The following is a 23,195-nucleotide window of genomic DNA, read 5'->3' as shown; positions in this document are numbered from 1 at the left end:
CACTCAGCCCACATGGGACAGTTTCTTCCAGAAAGCAGCAGCAGTCTATCGCTTGCCATTAAGCCCAAAGCTCTGGAGAGACATGCATAACAAGGAGGAAACCCCGTTAAGTGCTGCATAACATGTGCAGTTAGAAAGACAGTCTCTGACAGGTCCAATCTGCTATCCACTGACAGTACAGTATGTGACAGACAGTTTTGCTGTACTACTGAATGACTGTATTAACCCGGGATTTTCAAACGGGAGTGTGGGGAAGAGTTCAAAGAAAAATGCAAATGTTAAATGTCATTTTTTAATGTAATGAAATGAAATGAAATTTTTTAGATACTAAGTCCTTGCAGGGGAATTTTCATATTTAGGAGTTCCCTTTTCTAGAACACGTGTCAAACTCGACTCCAACCAACTCCAACACGCTAGCCTGGAAGTCTTCGGCACTCCTAAAGACTTGATTAGCTGGATCAGGTGTGTTTAATTAGGGTTGGAGCTAAACTCTGCAGGACAGTGGCCCTCCAGGAGCTGAGTTTGACACATGTGTTCTACAAAATTAAATTAGTTGCCTGTGTTGTCTTTAAGAGCCCTGCTGGTGTCTTCAGTGATAGGTGATGGTAGAGGGCAGGCACCAAGCTAATAATAAGTATATTTCCCTTGGAATTAGATGTCACCACCATCACCCTTTTCTCCTATCTCTAACTCCTACCCTGGGTAAGATTGTTCAAATGATCTGAATTTGATTTCATGCCACTAAGGTCAATCTTTTAACACCGCACCAGCCCTCTTGCCAGCCAAAAGTAATTGGTGGAAACCAAACGCTTTGCTAACTTCATACAGCTTATAGGTGGGCCAAGAACCTTTCAGTTAAATGGCTTCACTTGGTCGACAGAAATAAAGATTGAGTTTTAAGTAAGAAAGTTTTGTAGAAATGTTTTGATTCTCATCCATAATAGAGCTGGCGTAAACACAAAAGCACAAATCAGTATGTATGACCTTCCTGGTGACTTCATTTAGCCCAATCTGTTTGCAGTCTGTCGAGAGAGCGTGTCGGATCATCAGACTCCAAGATAACTGTCCTCAAGCAAAACTTCTGCATTGCTCCCACAATAAAACAACCTGAACCTGACTCTTCTACCCTCGGGCCCTGTCCTTTTCCATACGATACACTGCAGTAACAACTCTTGCATTAAGAGTGGATACTCAAGTTGAGTATTTGATTTTCGCAGAGAACTGTGGCAGGTCTTCACTGAATACAGGTCATCACTTTTGCCCTCTGCTCACTCTCATTCGGCTGGCAAACAGCCATGCTCTGGTGTGTGTTTTAAGCCTGGCCTATATTTACATATGTTAAAAAAAAAGAAAAAAAAAGAAGCCATTACTGATGCATCACTTCATTTTAATTGCACAGTTACAGGGACAATGAAACATTTAGCTGAACTTGAAGCTGAAGGTTTTTTTATTGCTTTTGCAATATGAAAAGTTTATATTGCAGTTCTGTTTAACACATTTTCATTTTTTCACTCTCTCTCTGCAGTTTATTGTAGCCATCAAAACTCATTAAATAATATTTTGTAAGTTGTCGAGTTTAAATTTCTTTCTCTTTTTTTTCATTCTCTCCCTTTCATCCAGGCAAATGTATCTCTTTTAGGTGAGTTTTTAATTTAGGCCAATTTGCTTAGAAGTTTTTATAATCAAATCAGAAGTGTGACAGATTTGTTTGTTGCAGAGTTTGAAACAGTTCGTTGTTTGCATTTTTTGAAAACAAATTGATCTTCAGAAGTGAGACAATGAAGCGTGTCCAATAAATTCACCAAAGTAAACACATTGCCTGTCCGTGTCCTTCTTTCTGGCACTCAGAGATGAAAGAGGGACAAATAACTCGAGTTCTTGAAGCTGCACTGTAAGAGGCATATTTATATAGTTCTATCATTTGAAAAGTGTCAAATGGGGTTATTTTAGAAAGAAAATTTCTACAAATTTAAAAGATTAGCAAAGGGAATAAAAGCATAAATTTAGAGTGTTTGCTAGAATTTCACAGCAGTTCTCAAGGGAATAAAAAAGACCCCTTTTCCTTTCAAACATATCAGAGAAATATGATTTAAAACAAGAGAAAGTGCACATTATGTGCTTACTCGTTTTTGACTGTGCTGTTCAATAAAGGCAAATAAGAAAAAGAAAATAAAGAAATAAACTAATACCAAATAACACCCAATGATAAAGCCACACAATAACATCAAGTGTTAGCATCAATTTATAACACCGATTGATAATCCCCAGTGATAACGTTCAAAGGATCTGTTCCATCTAACCGAGAGTTAAGTATTAAACCCATCTCACATTCATGGCTTTGCACACTGTTGTTTCTAAGAGGAGCATTATACAAATTGTATTGAAAGCCCTGCACTGGCAAATAAATAAAGCTTAGAAAACAAATGATAACTGTGAAGAAAGCAACGCTCACACCTCACTGTCATTTTTGTATAGCTGAGAAATATTGTGCTGCAGGATTAAACACAACATAATTAGCATTTAATAATTGTGTATGCAATCTTCATGCATGTTTATCCTTTAAACAATTTACAAAAACATTCAAAGCAATACAGACAGAGAAAGACACAACAAGCGAAGAGGAAAAGAGAGAGGACAAATGAGAATACTTACTGCACTCTTTCGACTCCTGGACCCTTGTTTTCATGAAGGCATCAAACAGATGGGGCCAACCGCTGTTATCCACTGCAACAACACACATTCTGATATTGTCACTTCTATATGTGCAGAGCTGCATGTTATCTGGATCAGGTTTCAAAAATTAAGTACCTTAAATTTCATTTGAATTTACTTGTAATCAGACTACAGTTACTTTTTATGGATTACATGATTACATATTATTTACACAATAGCAATAAATTATTCATAATTTATTGATTCTCCCTAATTTCTCTTTTCTAAAATAGCCTACCGCTTATATACACTCAGTATATTCACATTCAGTCATTCACATTTGAAAATACTCAAATTCACGTGTAATGTAGGCATTACCAAACGTTTTTGTCATCTGAACATCTTTCACATAATATATTTGCTTGAAATACCGTGAGATTTTAAAATAAATATTTTAATAATTAGGTATCACATTTGCGTGTTCATGGTTCTCTGTTGGTTAATGGTCACATGACATGCAGGTAAACAAATTAGACATTTTATTTTTAAGTGTTTTATTTTTGATTGATGTTATTCTAAAATGACTTATTTTAATTTGCCATTTTTATGGTTTAATTAATTATTAATTAAACTGGTGAAGCCCCTGCAGTTCATTTACAAACCCCAGTTTGGGAAACCTTGAAGTAACGTAATGTTTAACGCACTTCATGTTATTAATTACAACGAATGGAATATATTTTCTTACTCTCTGTATTTTTATAACAATATTGTATGAAATTATTATATTTAAATCAAAATGTAGTCTGATTACATTACCTAAAATGTATAATGTAATGGATTACGTTACACACACACATAGCTCTGCATGTGTGTGTGTTTATGACAATATAATGTGAAACTGCCTGCACACTTTCATTAGTGTGCATGCATTTTTATACAATCTATTGTCTGTCTTGTCTTGCCCACAGTCTTACCGCAGTTCTCTTCGTCTGCTCCATTAGGACAGTCCTGGTGCCCGTTGCAGTGCTGTGGTTGAGGCAAACACACTGACAAATTCCCACACGGAAACTGACCCAACGGACACATATCAGAACCTGAAGAATCTACATACACACAAACACATCCATTGACAGAAACAAGGAAATGCCAACATCTGCTCAGACATGGCTTTAGGTTTTGACTGTTAAATGAAGTACATTTTTATTCCTGTCAGGAAAAAAATCCAGAATAACTCATAAATAAATACAATTGCCATGAAAATTTGTGAATATGATTTCCAGAATTAATAAAATCCAGCTGAGAGCAGCATTTCAAACAGTCCTGACTTAATCAATCAACCAGCAAAATTGATTCATTTATCACATTACACTGAATGAGTCACTGTCCTTTTATTTTAATTTTTTTTTAAAGTTTACATCTTGCCTGTTTCACAGCAACGTACATGTTGTTTGTTCAGTGTTCACCTTCCAGCTGTCTTTTTTGTGGTTGTGGTGTATGAGAGCTCTATAAGTATACACAACTTCAAATGGCAAATAAACATCAATAAAAGATCAAATCCTTGGCAAAATGTATCTTGTTGTTACAGTGTATTTGATGCTTAGAAATGATGCCCAACTGAAATGTGTGCGACTGTTGTCGTCCCTTTCGTTGCACTTCTGGAGGTCAGGGTTCACGATGCAGGTAGGTCACGTGACTGATGGAAGACTTAGGTTGGTTAGTGGTAACCCTGCCACCACTCGCGTGACCTCTCAGCCTCATGACAGCATCACATTGTATGTCTCAATCTGATGACTTTACAGAACACTGCAGCTGTGATGTAACACCTCAAAAATGTAAGGTTCTGAACAAGCGTGAAATCGTACCTTACAATTAGTTTTCAATATGTAAATCTTTACATTCAAACCTGAGATATGCAACCCCCACCAATGAACAGGCTTCAAACCTGTTGTACCTGCTACTTCCAATAAAACATCATATTAAAGTAACACAACAAAAAGTCTACCAGCCAGGATTACAGTATATTGAAAATAAAATAAAAAAGTTATTGAACTGGAATCATGCGAGGAAAATAAATTTAGTATTTCTATGAAGCTCTTCAAGTAAAAGCTCCCAAAGCTCTCAAAGCTCTGCAGGGTACCCAGACAGTTTTTGTTTTTTTTTGCATTTGGACTGAGAAGTTTCCATTGATGGAAATGGGAGATTAAACAGTGATGGGTGCTTCAGGTTTATTTATAATATTTCAATGGAATAACTGTGTGAGACATCTGGAGGATAATATCTGCCAATACATGACTGAAGAACATGTTCGTGTCTGTATTATTGTACATCAGGATGTAAGGCAATTCTTTTTTAATTACTGTTTTTAAATGAACTTATGAGCACTTAATTATGAAATAGTTATAAAGCTATGAATATAATATACCATCTTATAATCTAAGAAAAACTTCTAAAGCAGTCGTTCTCAGCCTTTGACAGCCCCATAGTTGAGAACCACTAATCTATGCCATTTTATTTATATTTATTTATGCAGTATTTATTTCATTAATATTAACTGTATGAACACTACTTTCCAATGCTGCAAAAACATTTAGATGGTGTGTAGTGTGCTGTTGATCTCTTCATTTATGAATTCACTTCTTTGTAACTCATTTCTGATGCTGGGTCACCGTTAAAATTCACACAGTCGGGGATCAAATATTTATGGGTAAGATTCCTTTAGCCCACAGTGAGTATGATATACAATAGAGTCTTAGTGGGTCCCTCTCATCACGGCCCGGAACAAGACAACGTTGACTCCCCCTGACAATAGTCTTGATGACATCATAGAAATCAGTGGCATATCATTTGCTTTCATTCTTTGACTCTTTGACAGAAACCTTTAGTCACTGTCCATCCCGCATTCCTCATTCTGCTTTTCATCTACCTTATGTTCTAGTCAATGGACTCTCTCTCTTTCTGTCTGCAGGATGAATATAAAGCAGTGGTTGGTCTATGTGAAGCCCCGGGGAGCTGCTGTCATGTAGCACAGCCACCTCTACACATCCCCATCAAATCTAAGGGTCAGCCGTAATCCTCATTCTCCATCATTCACACACACATAAACACTTGAATAATCCTCTTGAATACCTTGACAATATACTCACAGCTCTGCCATCATTATCGAACAGTAAGTCAGTCACATACATCATAAATCCGTCTGCCCTGAACTGTGCACTACCCAATTAGCTCACCTCTCCAGCACCATAACCTTCACACTCTGGTGTTTCCTTCTCGAAATCTCTCAAACACAGGCAGGCACAAATGAAAACACATCTGCGTGCACATGCACAGATGACCTGCATTATCAACTTTTCACCATAAAGAAGATGTGTGAGACAAGAAAAAGAAATCCAACTTGATGTGTGACTCTGAAACTGAAAAGTGTGTTTGCAATGCTCTCTCTCTATCACACACACACACACACATGCAGCCGAGGGTATCTCTAGTTTATCACCTTACGGGAGATACATTTAATTCCATGCAAATGTTTTGACCCACAGTCATAAAAATATTCAGTATTCAGTATTCTTAAAGAGACAACTTTGTACCTATATCTACCTCTAAAATGTTCACATTATGACCTTAGTGTAGTGATCGTGTACCTTTAAGGTACTGGTATGAACCGTTCAAGGGTAAATAAATAAAGTAAAAAGATGTCACTTTGAGGATACCGCCCCAGTGTAAAGCTATGTTGTATTCATGTTGCACTTACATACAGTTTTAGCACATTTTTCTGAGAGTGCCCATATAGCCACTATTGGGCCCAAGGTGACTCTAAAAGACTATTGCATTAGTTAAATAAATAAAAATAGACTGATACGTTTAAGCTGATTGATTGGACGCCACATTCATTTTAATTGGCCTAAATAAAATTCAATTATTTCTCAGAGCTATAGGACAATTGTTATATAAATAGCACACATGCATTTTGGGTTCCTTAAAGAATTGGGAATCCTAAATCCATTCATCTTGGGAATACTTCTATTGATGTCATCTTTTTTCTGGCACTGTCCGTTTTTTAAAGTCTGAAATTCTTAAACATTGACTGAGTGGCCGTTTTTCCTTTTGCTGCTATTTAGCAGATTTATATTTCCATTCATCTCTTTTTTTCAGTTGGTATAAGTCTTCAATGTTTCTTTCTTTTTTTAAATTGCTCAATTCAGCGTATTTCTGGGTTGAGGCTGAGTTAAACGTGGAAAACACTTCATCAGTTTCTTTTGCCATTTAATTGTATGCATGAGATTATTTTCAAACGACGCATTCTGCTCATGGACACACACTTCATGCTCCTCTACCGTATATGACTCATTCCTCTTTGCCTTGGTACAAGCATCTATTAAGAATTCATCCTATCTTCAAGGCTAATTAACTCTGTTATGAAGTAATTTAAAGTCAGATGCTACTATTAAAAAAAGTTATTCAAAATACAAACATAAACTCTTTGTGCTCTTCTGGAGACAGGTATAAGAAATGACCTCATCAAAGAAGATTTCTAAATACCAAAGAACATAAGCTGCTGTTCTCTAATGAGAGACTCCCCAACTGATTAATGGGTTTAGAAGGTCACGTAAACCCCAAAGAAAAACTGAAACATCTACAGATGTATTTATCATTGATTAACATCTGTGTAATCTTTCAAAAAGAAAAATGAACAAGATAACTATGTATACACATAGGGCTAAACCGATAATAAAATTATGGCCAATATAAACACTGACAGTTGTTTTCATATCATGACTAATAACCAATAAATGAGCAGAATAAATATTTTAGACTATTTTGTTTAAATAAAAAAATAAAACATTTTAAGTTTTAGTAAAATTAATTTAGGCTTCACAACATAATGTATGCGTTATTACATTATTATTACTTTTGAAGATTTTACTTAGTGATTATTTGATAACAGCAGAGGTAAACTAAATTTCAAAATAGGGGAAATGAGAATACACAATGAAATATTCAATACTGACTGATACCGATAGATTCAATAAATAAATGGTACAGTAGGCATACAAATCTTCTTACGCTTCATAAATTAGAGTAATTTTAATAAGCAGAACAAAACACTGCAAGCCAACAGAAGGATTTCAACAACCATGCATGAGGTGAGAGCATCATAGAAGGATGCGTACGACCTCCAGTCCTTGAGACAATATTGAATTCTTGATTCATACTTGTGTCTGTCCATGACCCAAAACACTATAGATTATGGATCATGAGAGATGCCACAGGTCATATCACAGAATATAAAAACATGAGAATCTCCTGACAAGGGAATAAATATGGTGTTGCTTTCCAGCACTTTGGGGAATTTTGCACAGAGTGTGTTCTTGCATGTGTGTGTCTGCGACCATCAGTCTTCTGACTTCTCCTTAATAATTCAACACACCCTCTCTCATTCTCTCTCTCTTTCTCTCTCTCTCTCACACACACACACACACACACACATTTCCACCTGTCTTAGGAGATACTCTTATGTCCACCATCTGATCTAAAACAGGTTGAGTTTCTCATAATGAAAAAAGGCCAAACAATTACAGCATATCTATAAAAGCTACACGGAAAACACACGCTTACAGGACGCACATACTGTACCAGATCATCAAACACTTCTTTACACACACTAAAACTAAAATTAAAATGCATATTTGCAAGTCATTTCTGCAAACTATCCCTTCACAAAAGTGCCAGATAAAAGGAGAACCAACTTATCAGTATTTCACAAGATCTTACCAGCATAATACTGACAGGCATTAATATAAAACCTCTTATTATATGAATTAAAAGGTCTGATCCCAAAAGGCAGATCCAACTGACTGAAGCTCATTATCACATTTATATTCATTCAATCACATTTATAAAATCATTCTCGACTCATGCTGATAAAGCTTCTTTGAAAAGTGCAACCCATTAACTAACAGAGCGGCTCATTCAACAGATGATTCATTCTCTCATTCATCTGCACAGGCAATCATTTACACAGTCTTTGTCAAATCCACCACAAACACTATATGGAATGAAAGGGAGAATATAGCAAGCAGAGGAAAGCAATGCTTGAGAGTATCTCCTGAGACCAGATAGCCATGTGGTTACCTGTGTTCAGAATGAGAAAGCCATGTGAGATACAGTTAGAGATGAAGAGACGGGGTAAAAAAACAGAAGTGGGTCTTACCTGAAAGAAAAGCAAGGGAAAAGGAGAGAGAGGAAAGGAGGAGAGGAGGAAGCATGATGCGTGGTGCTCTGCGAGACAAGTGAGTGTGTATCTCCTAGGCTGCTAGTTGCTGATCTGAGCAATGGAGACACATACACACACACACAGAGAGAGAGAGAGAGAGAGAGAGAGAGAGACTCACATCTATATCACACTGATAGCACTTGGACATGGAAACACACTCTCTGCCAAACCAGCATGATTCCTAACATACACTCACACGCGTGTGCTTGCGTAAGGAAAACCATGCTCCGTCTATTATTTAAAGCGTCCTGTTGCTACTTTGCTGTTAAAACTTTGTAAGGCAGGAAGTCTTTTTAATTTTAACAACAGAAATGTGCATGTGTATATTTGTCTATGTAAGAGGCATAAACACTAAGGCTGTCTTTTATTTCTTATACATTGTAAAAACTACTATATAGTGAAGATCTTTCTAAATTAGTAAGAATCACTGACTGGAAATCCAGAAAATCTGCACCGTCAAAGTTAGCTGTGTGTAATGAAAAATCAAAATTACAAAAACAAATACAAATAATAAAAAATAAAACAAAATAACATCAATTAGGAGCGCTAAGTAAAAAAAAAAAAAAAGTGTCAAATAATAAGTAATATAACGTTAAATATGCAATTAAGCGAAATAAAGTAAAAATGAGGAATAAAATTAGGTAATGTCGAGGAGCATTTAAGTTGAGTGATTCTCTCAAGATGAGGGTTAGACATTGTTACCAACTTAAAAAGTCACTTGTTACAAGGATAAAGTAAACATAACTGCCAAGTAGCTGGAATGGTTAATAATGGTTAGCCTATGCAATACAGAGATGTGTCCTCAGGCCATATTATTTACAGTGGGGCAAACAAGTATTTGATACACTGCCAATTTTTCAAGTTTTCCCACTTACAAAGAATGGAGAGATGTGTAATTTTCATCATAGGTACACTTTTTTTAAATAATTAACTTCCATTTTATTGCATGAAATAAGTATTTGATCACCTACCAACCAGCAAGAACTCTGGCTCTCACAGACCTGTTAGTTTGTCTTTAAGAAGCCCTCCTATCCTCCACGCATTACCTGTATTAATTGCAATTGTCTATTATAAAAGACACCTGTTCACATACTCAATCAATCAGACTCCAACCTCTCTACTATGGGCAAGACCAAAGAGCTGTCTAAGGACACTAGGGACAAAATTGTAATAGGTAAACAGCTTGGTGACAAGGCAACAACTGTTGGCGCAGTTATTAGAAAATGGAAGAAATTCAAGATGACTGTCAATCTCCCTCGGACTGGGGCTCCATGCAAGATCTCGCCTCGTGGAGTATCAATGATCCTGAGAAAGGTAAGGGATCAGCCTAGAACTACACGGGAGGACCTGATCAATGACCTGAACAGAGCTGGGACCACCGTCTCAACGGTTCCCATTAGTAACACACTACACCGTCATGGATTAAAATCCTGCAGCGCACGCAAGCTCCCCCTACTCAAGCCAGCACATGTCCAGGCCCCTCTGAAGTTTGCCAAAGACCATCTGGATGATCCAGAGGAGGCATGGGAGAAGGTCATGTGGTCAGATGAGACCAAAATAGAACTTTTTGGTATAAACTCTGCTCGCCGTGTTTGGAGGAAGAAGGCGGATGAGTACAATCCCAAGAACGCCATCCCAACCATGAAGCATAGGGGGTGGAAACATCATGCTTTGGGGGTGCTTTTCTGCAAAGGGGACAGGACAACTGCATCGTATTGAGGGGAGGATGGATGGGGCCATGTATCGTGAGATTTTGGGCAACAACCTCCTTCCCTCAGTAAGAGCATTGAAGATGGGTTGTGGCTGGGTCTTCCAGCATGACAATGACCCCAAACACACAGCATGGGCAACTAAGGAGTGGCTCCGTAAGAAGCATTTCAAGGTCCTGGAGTGGCCTAGCCAGTCTCCAGACCTGAACCCAATAGAAAATCTATGGAGGGAGCTGAAACTCCGTGTTGCCCAGCGACAACCCCAAAACCTGAAAGATCTGGAGAAGACCTGTATGGAGGAGTGGGCCAAAATCCCTGCTGCAGTGTGTGCAAACCTGGTCAAGAACTACAGAAAACGTCTGACCTCTGTAATTTGTAAACAAAGGTTTTTGTACCAAATATTAAAAAGTTCTATTTTTTTTATTGTATCAAATACTTATTTCATGCAATAAAATGGAAGTTATTTAAAAATCATACAATGATTTGTGTCTCACAGTTGAGGTATACCTACGATGAAAATGACAGATCTCTCCATTCTTTGTAAGTGAGAAAACTTGAAAAATCAGCAGTGTATCAAATACTTGCCCCACTGTATATGGCAGGGGTGTCAAAACTCTGTCCTGGAGGGCCAGTGTGCTGCAGAGTTTAGTTTCAACTTGCCTCACCTGCCTGGAAGTTTCTAGTCCGCCTAGTAAAACCTGGATTAGCTGGTTCAGGTGTGTTGGTTGGAACTAAACTCTACAGGACACTGGCCCTCCAGGACCGAGTTTGGACAACCCAGTATTATGGCCCTAGATTATGGAATGCTCTGCCTACAAGGAATGCCTCACCCTTAAATTGTTTCAAGAAATTATTAAATTTCGCGCTTTGAGTGTGAGAGACTCTTTATAATATAAATATATAGCTATTATTAGTAGTATACCAAATGATAAATAATTCACTGTATCGCCGAAAACGCCTTCTCTCATCGTTAGAACTCACTTTAATCTGTGTTTTATGTCATGACTCCTTTCCAGTTCACAGACGGAAGATTTTCCGCACACGATTCTTGTGCTTTTTAACTTCCACAGCGCCATCTAGAGGAAACCAGGCCAGATGCGCCGGTCTCGCGAACGACGTCATCACCGGGCGACAACAGGGGAGTAAACAAGCTTGAAAACACCTTCTGAATTTAAAAAGAAAGTAAACGAAGATTAAACATGCCCAAAGTGGTGTCTCGGAGTGTGGTGTGCTCGGACACCCGTGACAGAGAGGAGTATGATGACGGGGAGAAACCCCTGCACGTGTATTATTGCCTGTGTGGCCAGATGGTCCTTGTTCTGGGTGAGTAGCCCAAGTTTCAACAGCCGTCCAGTAATTCACTGTTTACATTCAGCGAACACTCGCCAGCTATCAGACTAACTGAAGTTTAAGAAATCATCGTGTTTCCAGTGCTTAATGTGGTTCGCCTCATGTTCACTTTTAGCGATACGACGAAATCGAACGCTTGCGGTGTGGACTGCGTAACTGATTATAACGAGAGCTTTCTAGATTCGTCTTTCTCTCTCTCTCTCTCTCTCTCTGTGTACTTGTTTATGCTACATTGAGGATAGTAAAACCTGAAATTTTTGACACTGACGAGGGGGGAAAATAATTAAAAATAGTAAATTATGTTTATCTGAACATGTAACAATGCTAACAGGTTTTCTATAAGGGTTAGGGGATAGAACATATCGTTTAGTCAGTATAAAAGTAATAGAAGCCTATGGAAAGTCCACACAAATCACAGAAACAAACGTGTTTGTGTTTTTGGGGGTTTTTTTTTTTTTTTAGGCCCGGAGTAATTTACAGATTTGGCGGTATTTCGGTTATAAACGAATTAGGGCTTTTGAACGAATCATCTCAAAAATACTGCAAGAATGGAGAAACTTGTTCATGCCTTTATCACCAGAGGGGTGGACTATTGCAATGGACTCCTCACCAGACTTCCCAAAATGACCATTAGACAGCTAATGAACGCTGGTCCAGGATTCTGACTTGAACCAGAAAATCTGAACTTTACTTTTCAGAAAGTCTTTACTTTGACTTCCAGTTTTATTTAGAATTTAATATTATAACTCCTTTATAAATCACTCAGTGGTGTAGCGCTTCAATACATTGCAGATATGCTTACTGAATATAAAACAGACCATTTAGATCATTAGGATCAAGATCAAGTTAGAAATACAAAGGGTGCACTCAAACTATTATGTTTGCTTTTAAGTCTGCTTTTAACTATTATGCCACTTACAGGTGAAACCAGCTTCCAGAAGAGATCAGATGTGCTGAAACAGTAGCCACATTTAAATCCAGACTCAAAAACGCATCCGTTTAGCTGTAAATTTACTATATGAGGACTTTGCTACGTCCAACTGATTGCACAATTTCTTTTATGTAACTTTTTTTTTTTTATTATTGTTAATTTTTAAAATTCATTATTAGAAATAAGATCACGTGGGTGTTTGAATCGCGATCAGGACCTTTTAACGATTAATCGTGCAGCTATATTATAAATCAGTTATCATATTACTTCTTTCAAATCTAAATTACTCTTTTTGGTTCAGTAAATGGTTCAATGACTCTTTCATAAAGACAGACAGTTGAAATAGTCTCGCGTAGACTGACGGCTGAAGGTCTGGAATCCATGGCTGCTTTCATTTGTCAAGGCCCGCCCATGGGGCCGTTTGACCTACATGTCAAACAACCAATCACAGTTCGTTTCATTCAGCGTCACGTTTCAGGGCATGGAAATGTCGCCACGATAACAAACCGGTGTGTAAAACTCTCGGCTGTATTTTAAAGATTCTGTGCTGCAAACTTTTAATTTTTCACATACTTTTGAAAATCCAGCGTTTAGTTGATCCTGATAACAGTTGTAAACACGATGGCTTTCTTCTTTCGTGAGGGGGTTTGGCGTCACGGCATCTTTGTTTCCAGGCGGAATGTTAAAGAACGCGACACGCGTCTACCGGAAATCCTGTATACAGGTGCTGGTCATATAATTAGAATATCATCAAAAAGTTGATTTATTTCACTAATTCCATTCAAAAAGTGAAACTTGTATATTATATTCATTCATTACACACAGACTGATATATTTCAAATGTTTATTTATTTTAATTTAGATGATTAGAGCTTACAGCTCATGAAAGTCAAAAATCAGTATCTCAAAATATTAGAATATTTACATTTGAGTTTGAATAAATGACCATCCCTACAGTATAAATTCTGGGTATCTCTTGTTCTTTGAAACCACAATAATGGGGAATACTGCTGACTTGGCAATGATCCAGAAGACGAACATTGACACCCTCTACAAAGAGGGTAAGTCACAGAAGGTCATTACTGAAAGGTGTGGCTGTTTACAGAGTGCTGCATCAAAGCATATTAAATGCAAAGTTGACTGTAAGGAAGAATTTGGGTAGGAAAAGGTGCACAAGCAACAGGGATGACCGCAAGCTTGAGAATACAGTCAAGCAAAGCCGATTCAAACACTTGGGAGAGCTTCACAAGGAGAGAACTGAAGCTGGAGTCAGTGCATCAAGAGTCACCACGCTCAGACGTCTTCAGGAAAAGGGCTACCAAGCCACTTCTGAACCAGAGACAATGTCAGAAGCATCTTAACTGGGCTGTGGAGAAAAAGAACTGGACTGTTGCTCAGTGGTCCAAAGTCCTCTTTTCAGATGAAAGTAAATTTTACATTTCATTTGGAAATCAAGGTCCCAGAGTCTGGAGGAAGAGTGGAGAGGCACAGAATCCATGTTGCTTGAAGTCCAGTGTGAAGTTTCCACAGTCTGTGATGATTTGGGCTGCCATGTCATCTGCTGGTGTTGGTCCACTGTGTTTTCTGATGTCCACAGTCAACACAGCCATCTACCAGGAAATTTTAGAGCACTTCATGCTTCCTTCTGTTGACAAGCTTTATGGAGATGCTGATTTCATTTTCCAGCAGGACTTGGCACCTGCCCACACTGCCAAAGGTACCAAAAGCTGGTTCAATGACCATAGTGTTACTGTGCTTGATTGGCCAGCAAACTCACCAGACCTGAACCCCACAGAGAATCTATGGGGAATTGTGAAGAGGAAGATGAGAGACACCAGACCCAACAATGCAGATGAGCTGAAGGCCACTATCAGAGCAACCTGGGCTCTCATAACACCTGAGCAGTGCCACAGACTGATCGACTCCATGCCACGCCGCATTGCTGCAGTAATTCAGGCAAAAGGAGCCCCAACTAAGTATTCAGTGCTGTACATGCTCATACTTTTCATTTTCATACTTTTCAGTTGGCCAAGATTTCTAAAAATCCTTTCTTTGTATTGGTCTTAAGTAATATTCTAATATTTTGAGATACTGATTTTTGACTTTCATGAGCTGTAAGCTCTAATCATCAAAATTAAAAGAAATAAACATTTGAAATATATCAGTCTGTGTGTAATGAATGAATATAATATACAAGTTTCACTTTTTGAATGGAATTAGTGAAATAAATCAACTTTTTGATGATATTCTAATTATATGACCAGCACCTGTAATTCAACCAATCCGATGATGACTTCGAAACTCCTGAAGTGTTTCCACTTTTGTGGTCCATATGCATCAGACATTCAGCCAACAGTCTGTGTGCGTGACATCTGAGCCTGAGACTATGGTTGAAAGGGTCACTGAAAGAATCTTTTTTAACTGATTCAGATGATTTCAATCAATGGTTTGAATCAAATCCTTAACACTGTTCAGATTTGTCCTCTAACCTCACTGTGTTCTCTTCACATATGTGTCTGCACCTGAACTCAGTTGAACGTGTGAACAAGGAAATGCTTTTAGAGCAGGCGGACTGATATTTCACACAACAGGGCATTGTCCCACTCAATCTCACTTATGCTGTGAATATTGTAGGATAGGTGTCATTTTATACGCCTGGCACTTCAAAATGTGTTGTCCTCCACTTTGGCCTGTGGACGTGATATGAGATGGTCCGGTTTTTTGTGTGTCCCAAAGCACAGGAGCATCTGTGTTCATCCAAGTCCTGTTCCAGACTCTGTCTAAATGTCAAACTCTTGCATTCAGCAGATATACACTTGGTTTAATATATCTATTAGTTTATGGTTTAGACTAGGCTGGCAACCTTTTAAAGGGATAGTTTCTTAAAGGGATAGTTCTGTCATTAATTACTCACCCTCATGTCGTTCCAAACCCGTAAGATCTTTGTTCAGCTTCGGAACATAAATTAAGATATTTTTGCTGACATCCAAGAGCTCTCTGACCCTCCATAAACAGCAACACAACTGAAATGTTCCCAGGCCCAGAAACGTAACTTGCTACATTTCTGGGCCTGGGAACATTTCAGTTGTGTTACCCCAACAAGGGGTAATAATTAACACCATATAGGCCTATGTGTGTGTATATGAATGTATGTATGTATTACATGTGACATATATAATAATGTGGCACAGAACGTGATGAATTACTTGCCTTATTACATTTATTGATAATATATTATGTATTAATAATATATATTGCATTAATATATAAATTAGTTATGTATTATATTAATATCACTGCATGATATCCTGAGGTAAATTTATGACTTGTTTTTCCTTGTGATCACTGCCTTTTCCAGACTTCACCTCAGCAAGAGTGTGATAATGAGAAATAACACATTTAGTTGAAATATAATGAGAAGCTAAGGATAATTATCATCCTGTGTTTTTGTTTTTCCATTCATATGGTGTTATTCATATGATTTCCTTCTAGAAATTAAATGAGTGTGATTAAACCTGCTCTCTGTGCTATTTATGTTCATTAAATTTGTCGGAAATTAAATGTCATGAAGCTGAATCATTTTTAAAGTGTCCAAACCTGTACGACTTTCTTTCTTCTGTGAAACTTTTTGTCCGAACAGTGGAAGTCAGTGGTCCTCAAAACAGTTTTTAGCTTTCTTAAAAATATCTTCTTTTGTGTTCCGTAAAAGAAAGTCATACAGCTTTGCAATGATGTGAGGGCGAATAAATGATGACAGAATTGTTTGGTAAAATGTCTATTCTTAGGTACATTATGGTGAATTTCAACTAAATGTAACTTAAGAATTACAGCTTTACAGCAATACAGCTTTGTGTGCAATCAGTACAGACTAATATTGCAGACATCTGAATGTTCTGGATGATATCTACGAGGAAAGGTCAGTGAGATCACACTGGTCAATAAGGCATCACCTTTCTGCTTTACAAGAGTAGGTTTTGTCTGTTGGCTCTGCAGTGTGTGTGCTTTGTGTGAGAAGTAAAGAGAGAGATAATTAAGCCCACGTGTTCCTTTTTAGACTGTCAGATAGAGAAATTACCCATGAGACCACGGGACAAAGCCAGAGTGATTGATGCAGCAAAACACGCCCACAAGTTCTGCAACATGGAGGAAGATGAGACGGTGTACTTGAAAAGGTGTGTGTGTGTGTGTGTATGTGTGTATCTGTAAGTTTGTGTTGAAGTTGTTCATTGAGACATTGATTAAGATTCACTAACCTCTGTATGTCTCTATGCAGGTCAGAGGGCATCGAAAGACAGTTTCGCAAAAAATGTGGGAAGTAAGCAAGCCCGTATACTCATTTCACAATGCACAGAAGATACAGGAGGCATACAGAATGTGTGATATTAAACTGTCTGCAGCATGAAGTGTGTTACATACAAACACAATTATACATCATTTGGTTATAGCATTAAGTTTATTCAGTAATAACTTATTACAAGCCACGGCTCTCTGGAATACTTGATTTTGATTAGTCAGTCGCACCATTCTGTGGTCAAATATTTCATATTGGCTAATGGCCAAATTTGACCATACACTACCATTCAAGTTTGGTTCGTTAAGATTTTTTTTTTTTGGAATTAGTGATTTTATTCAGCAAGGATGCATAAAATGGATCAAAACCCACTGATAATAATAATAAAATGTTGCACCAAATTAGCATATTAGAATAATTTCTGAAGAATCATGTGACACTAAAGAAAATTCAATTTTGCCATCACAGGAATTTAAAAAAAATTTTTTAAGTATATTAAATAGAAGACTTTTATTTTAAATTGTAGTAATAGAATTACTTTAAATTGTAATTTCTCACAATATTTCAGTTTTTACTGTATTTTTGGTAAATGCAGCCTTGGTGAGCATAGGAGGCTTCTTTTAAAATATTCAAAAATCTCACAACCCCAAACTTTTGAACTGAAGTGTAATAAAACGGTTGAATCAATATTCCATGTCCATGTATTTGTTTATTTGGTTAGCAGGTTTGTAATATACTGTATAATGTAGTCATAAATAATCCCCTTCAGGATGATGCATAACCTTAGTCTTGCAATTTATGGCTCAATCATGAAAACCGTGGCCTTTTCCAGTCATATTATCTCCTGTCCATAAAAAAGCATGCACAACAGTCTGTCCCGAGTTTCCTGTGTCAGCATGAGGACTCTGTCATGCTGTGCCCGAGAGGCTGACGTCAAGACTTAGAAAATGATTGCAGCAGTGTCAGTTTGCTTGTGAAATGTGCTAATTATGTGTGATGTCAGAATTTTTAGCAAGTTTGATTACTGTCTGAGTCAGCTAGTCTGACTTTTCTCATAAATCAACACTGAAAGTGTCTCAAGTTGAGAAATCAGCTGTTTTTTAATGTGTTTGAACTGTTTTTGTGTGTTCTGTATAGGTGCGGTCTGCTCTTGTTCTATCAGCATCAGATGAAAAGCACTCCAGCGACGTTCATCGTGGATGGAGCGCTGGTGAAGTTTGGCCAGGGATTTGGCAACACAAGTGTATACAGCCAGAAACAAGAGACGCCGAAGAAAGTCAGGGTAAGGCACCACGGTTTTATTCGAAAATATGTGAGAGAATTGCAGAATACGAGGTGAACAAGTTTGTGTAATATGCATTGTAGGTTATGATGACAAAACGCACCAAAGACATGGGCAAGTTCAGCTCTGTTACTGTTTCAACGATCGATGAAGAAGAGGAAGAGATTGAAGCGGTGAGTTTAAGTTCATCAGCTACCTATCTGGCCTGAGTCATCCCTTAAATCATCTCTCTTTGCTGAAGAGCTGTGATTGATTGTGATTGGTTTATCCTACAGCGGGAGGTGGCGGATTCCTATGCCCAGAATGCCAAAGTGATTGAGAAACAGCTGGAGAGGAAAGGAATGAGCAAGAGACGACTTCAGGAGCTGGTAAGAGCACACACAGGAAGATGAAAGAAAAGGCAATGTGCATTCATGCTTCAGGCAGATTGAAACTTTAATATAGTCTGCACAGCTAATGAATTTAGAGTTCAAGATGACAGAGACCCCTCACACACACACACACACACTCTTAATCTTATTTACCTTGGCAGCTCTTTAAAGTGGGTTGGTTAAGCAGCTGAAGGCTTATATTTGATTATCTTAAAAAGTGTGGAGATAAGCACACACAAGTTCTTGAGTCGCACTGTAAACACATTAGGCCATTCTGAAGCCAGATCATGAACACAGATTGAGGCCCTTTTTCACCTGCTATTAAAAACCGTGTACTGTAAAACAGCAAGAAAACTTGGTTAAATTGCGTTGTCTTTTTAGCTGCATTCAATAACAAACGTACAGCTTGACTAGTGTGATTTGATTCATGAACAACAAACTCAAAAGTTCTCATTTGTGATTCAGTCCGACAGATTGTTTGCTAAATGAACTTCATCTGATAATCACAACGTATGGCTTATGTCTAAACACACATACTACTAGTCAAATGTCATTGTAATTAAGTGAAAGAAGTGCCCTATATTCACCAATGTTGCATTTATTTGATGAAAGATAAGTAAAAAAAGGGATATTGTGAAAAATTATTACAATTCAAAAGCAGTTTCCAGCTTACATTTTTTTGTGGAAACTTTTTTTTTTTTTAAAGAATGTGATCAATGACACCAAAGACTGGAGTAATGGCTGCTAAAAATTTGCCAACACAGGAATGTATTACATTTTAATTTCTACACGTATAAAAAAGATTTTACTATGAAAATTTTAGTATGGAAAAGTTATTTTACATAGTTGTTATATCTTTCCATATATATATATATATATATACACATACAGTATTTCACACATACAGTGGTGTGAAAAAGTGTTGGCCCCCTTCCTGATTTTTTATTTTTTTTTTGCTTGATGTGAGATGTTTGTCACACTTTAATGTTTCAGATCATCAAACAAATTTAAATATTAATCAAAGATAACACAAGTAAACACAACATGCAGTTTTTAAATGAAGTTTTTTTTTATTATGAAGGGAAAACTAAATCCAAACCCACATGGTCCTGTGTGAAAAAGTGCTTGCCCCCCTAAACCTAATAACTGCTTATGCCACCCTTTGCAGCAACAACTGCAATCAAGCGTTTGCGATAACTGGCAATGAGTCTTTCACATCGCTGTGGAGGAATTTTGGCCCACTCTTCTTTGCAGAATTGTTTTAATTCAGCCACATTGGAGGGTTTTCGAGCATGAATGGACTGTTTAAGGTCATGCCACAGCATTTCAATTGGATTTCAGTCCAGACTTTGATTTGGCCACTCCAAAACCTTAATTTTGTTTTTCTTGAGACATTCAGAGGTGGACTTGCTGCTGTGTTTGGAATCATTGTCCTGCTTCATAACCCAAGTGCGCTTGAGCTTGAGGTCACAAACTAATGGCCGGACATTCTCCTTCAGGATTTTCTGATAGAGTGCAGAATTCATGGTTCAATCAATTATGGCGAGTCATCCAGGTTCTGAAGCTGCAAAGCAGTCTCAGACCATCACACTACCACCACCATGTTTGACTGTTGGTATGATGTTCTTTTTATGAAATGCTGTGTTGGTTTTACGCCAGATGTAACGGGCCACACACCTTCCAAAAAGTTCAACTTTTGTCGCATCAGTCCACAGAATATTTGCCCAAAAGTCTTGGGGATAATCAAGATATTTTTTGGCAAATGTGAGATGAGCCTTTGTGTTCTTTTTGGTCAGCAATGGCTTTTGCCTTGGAACTCTCCCATGGATGCTGTTTTTGCCCAGTCTCTTTGTTATTGTTGAATCATTAACACTGACCTTAATTGAGGCAAGTGAGGCCTGCAGTTCTTTAGATGTTGTTCTGGGTTCTTTTATGACCTCCTGGATGAGTCGTCTTTGTGCTCTTGGAGTGATTTTGGTAGGCCGGCCACTCCTGGGAAGGTTCACCACTGTTCCAAGTTTTCTCCATTTGTGGATAATGGCTCTGACCGTGGTTTGCTGGAGTCCCAAAGCCTTAGAAATGGCTTTATAACCCTTTCCAGACTGATACATGTAAACGATTTTGTTTCTCATCTGTTTATGAATTTCTTAAGATCGCGGAATGATGTGTTGCTCTTTAAACATGCTTCACTTTGTCAGACAGGTTCTATTTAAATGATTTCTTGATTCAACAGGTCTGGCAGCAATCAGGCCTAGGTTTGGCTAGTGAAATTTAACTCTTTCTAAAATAATGTGGTTAATCAGTTCTTTCATGATTTAATAGGAGGGAGCAATTAATTTTTCACGTAGGGCCAGGTAGGTTTGGACAGTTTTTTTTTCCCCTTAATAAATGAAATCATCATTTAAAAACTGCGTTTTGTATTTACTTGCATTATCTTTGTGTAATATTAAAATTTGTTTGATGATCTGAATCTTTTAAGTGTGTCATTTGCAAAAAATGTAAAAATCAGGAAGGGGGCCAACACTTTTTCACACCACTGTATTATACATATATATTAGACTGCATGGGGATGGGCAGGAGACTTCCCTGTTCCCATTTTGTTTGAAACACTGCTGTGCAGACACAAAAAATCCATAAATCAAGTCCATTTGAGCTGTAGAACTTCACTCTGGGAATTTCTGGACATGATATTAAAACTACAGCTGAGAGGAATAGAGTGGGTTTTGCAGATCTAGGCAAGAGTAAGACTGCGGGAGATGCTGAGTTTCTTTTTGCAGTTAGTTTTAGCTATTGCACATACTCGCACAAGCTCTGTTAATGTGATTTGTACACGAGTGATTCTTTTGAGACAAAATAAATGACAGTTGCTTATTATAATCTGTGAATAATTTGTGAATGGTGTTGCTACACTGTAAAAAAAATTCCGTAAAAAAACGGCAGCTGTGGTTGCCGGAATTCTACCGTAAAATATACGGTAGCAACATTTTAGGTTTTACTGTTTTAACTTACATTTACAGTTAAATACCGTAATTTCATTAACTGATATAATGTTAATATACCAACCTATTGAAGTACTGAAATCTGTTTTGTACCTTTGTATTACACTGATAACCACCAAATGCAGGTGATGATGAGAAAGTCACATGATGAACCAAAGCCCATCACAAGCAGATTTTAAATAATAACATATATAAAAGGTGCACAGTGTCATTCACACAAACACTAAACACCTTCATGGTGAGACTCAGTAAACTGAAAAATGCAATAAACATTAATTTAACAACATTAGATGTAACATACAACCCTAATAAACATAACTGATAAGAAAAAACTAAGAAACCTAGTTAATTCAAACAAAATTTGAAATGCAATGCAGGGAATTCTGGGAACGTCAATTTACGGTTTTTCCCTGTAAATTTTACATTCTTTTTCACTTCCAAAAGCTGTATTTCACCGTAAAATTGTCTGAAATGTCTATTACAGTTTTTCACCGTATATATTAGGGGAACTTACCATTAACCATTTAACAGGTTTTTACCGTAGCTTTTTCAGTTTTTTACAGTGTACCATATACCATATTTGAAATCCACAGAGAAAAGTTCAGTTAGAGGATGTGGTATCAGTGACTGACTTAAATAATAATGTGGTATTGATTTTAACAGGTTTAGACTGATTTCATTTGTAATCTGAATGCTGCTTCTCTCCACACAGGCGGAGCTTGAGGCGAAGAAAGCCAAGATGAAGGGAACTCTCATTGACAACCAGTTCAAATGAAGATTGTGTGTAAATGAGAGAGACAGAACAAATAAATGAGTTGTCTGCATGTAGATACTGGAGAGTTTGTATTTGTGCAGTTGTGTGTATGAAGGGAGGAAAGGTGTTTTTTTTTTTTTTTTTTTTACAATTTATTTAAATGTTTAAATGGTAAAAATCATTTTCATGCTATTTTTCATTCAATAAAACAAATGAATTTTATTACATCAGCTGTCATCGTTTTTATTTTTTGTCTTGTATTAGATACAGACATTTACAGAGTTTGTGGGAATTAAACTTCTCAGACATTTAATTTCAAGGCTACTGTGTTTGTATAATGTTTACAGTAGCGTTTTTGTGTAACTGTCCTTCAACCCAGCATGTGTCATGGTCACATTCACACGTTCTGTTCAGTTTTGTGAGCAAGATCAATCAAGCAAATCACTGGAAGTGCCATGTGGACAGAACCTCTTAGAGAACCTCTGAAGAGTGATGATGTGCACCTGCAAGAAGAAAGGTGTGTGTATCTGTATGGCTGGGTCAGTGTTTCTCAGTCCTGTGCGGTCCGTGATTAATGATCAG

At 37.5% G+C, this 23,195-nt stretch overlaps 2 protein-coding genes across 5 annotated transcripts in view; one reads left to right on the top strand and one right to left on the bottom strand.

Moving 5' to 3' along the window:
- Positions 1-11,706, bottom strand: part of rxfp2l (relaxin family peptide receptor 2, like) — a 39,845-nt gene extending 28,139 nt beyond the window's left edge. Inside the window, exons 1-3 of one of the 4 annotated variants that reach the window (XR_009271430.1) lie at positions 8,864-8,975; positions 3,627-3,755; positions 2,653-2,724 (exon numbers count right to left, since the gene is read on the bottom strand). Coding sequence is in view for 3 of the 4 variants with exons in the window: in XM_058776822.1 (XP_058632805.1) it covers positions 2,653-2,724; positions 3,627-3,755; positions 8,864-8,918 (256 nt within the window). In the remaining variant the exon portion in view is untranslated. Of the gene's footprint in view, positions 1-2,652; positions 2,725-3,626; positions 3,756-4,093; positions 4,315-8,863; positions 8,976-11,616 lie in introns of those variants that run through there. The other 3 variants (XM_058776823.1, XM_058776822.1, XM_058776824.1) reach the window with 3 other exon arrangements.
- Positions 11,707-11,722: 16 nt separating this feature from the next.
- On the top strand, positions 11,723-22,767 carry steep1 (STING1 ER exit protein 1). Its single transcript, XM_058776825.1, has 7 exons — positions 11,723-11,958; positions 16,971-17,088; positions 17,190-17,231; positions 18,345-18,489; positions 18,573-18,662; positions 18,765-18,857; positions 22,572-22,767. The coding sequence occupies exons 1-7, from the start codon at positions 11,835-11,837 to the stop codon at positions 22,632-22,634; spliced, it is 675 nt and encodes a 224-aa protein (XP_058632808.1). The 5' UTR covers positions 11,723-11,834; the 3' UTR covers positions 22,635-22,767.
- Positions 22,768-23,195: the final 428 nt, after the last annotated feature.

This window comes from Onychostoma macrolepis, chromosome 05, assembly GCF_012432095.1.
Source record: "Onychostoma macrolepis isolate SWU-2019 chromosome 05, ASM1243209v1, whole genome shotgun sequence".
In the NCBI taxonomy this organism is placed as follows: Eukaryota; Metazoa; Chordata; class Actinopteri; order Cypriniformes; family Cyprinidae; genus Onychostoma; species Onychostoma macrolepis.
This window is presented reverse-complemented; position numbering and strand designations above follow the sequence as displayed.

What these genes read in the sequence shown, in the direction of transcription:
- steep1 (XM_058776825.1), top strand. Translation starts at nt 11,835, where the DNA reads ATGCCCAAAGTGGTGTCTCGGAGTGTGGTGTGCTCGGACACCCGTGAC. An exon ending in GAGACGGTGTACTTGAAAAG is followed by an intron (nt 17,089 to 17,189) that starts GTGTGTGTGTGT and finishes GTCTCTATGCAG; the next exon opens with GTCAGAGGGCATCGAAAGAC. An exon ending in AGAGACGACTTCAGGAGCTG is followed by an intron (nt 18,858 to 22,571) that starts GTAAGAGCACAC and finishes CTCTCCACACAG; the next exon opens with GCGGAGCTTGAGGCGAAGAA.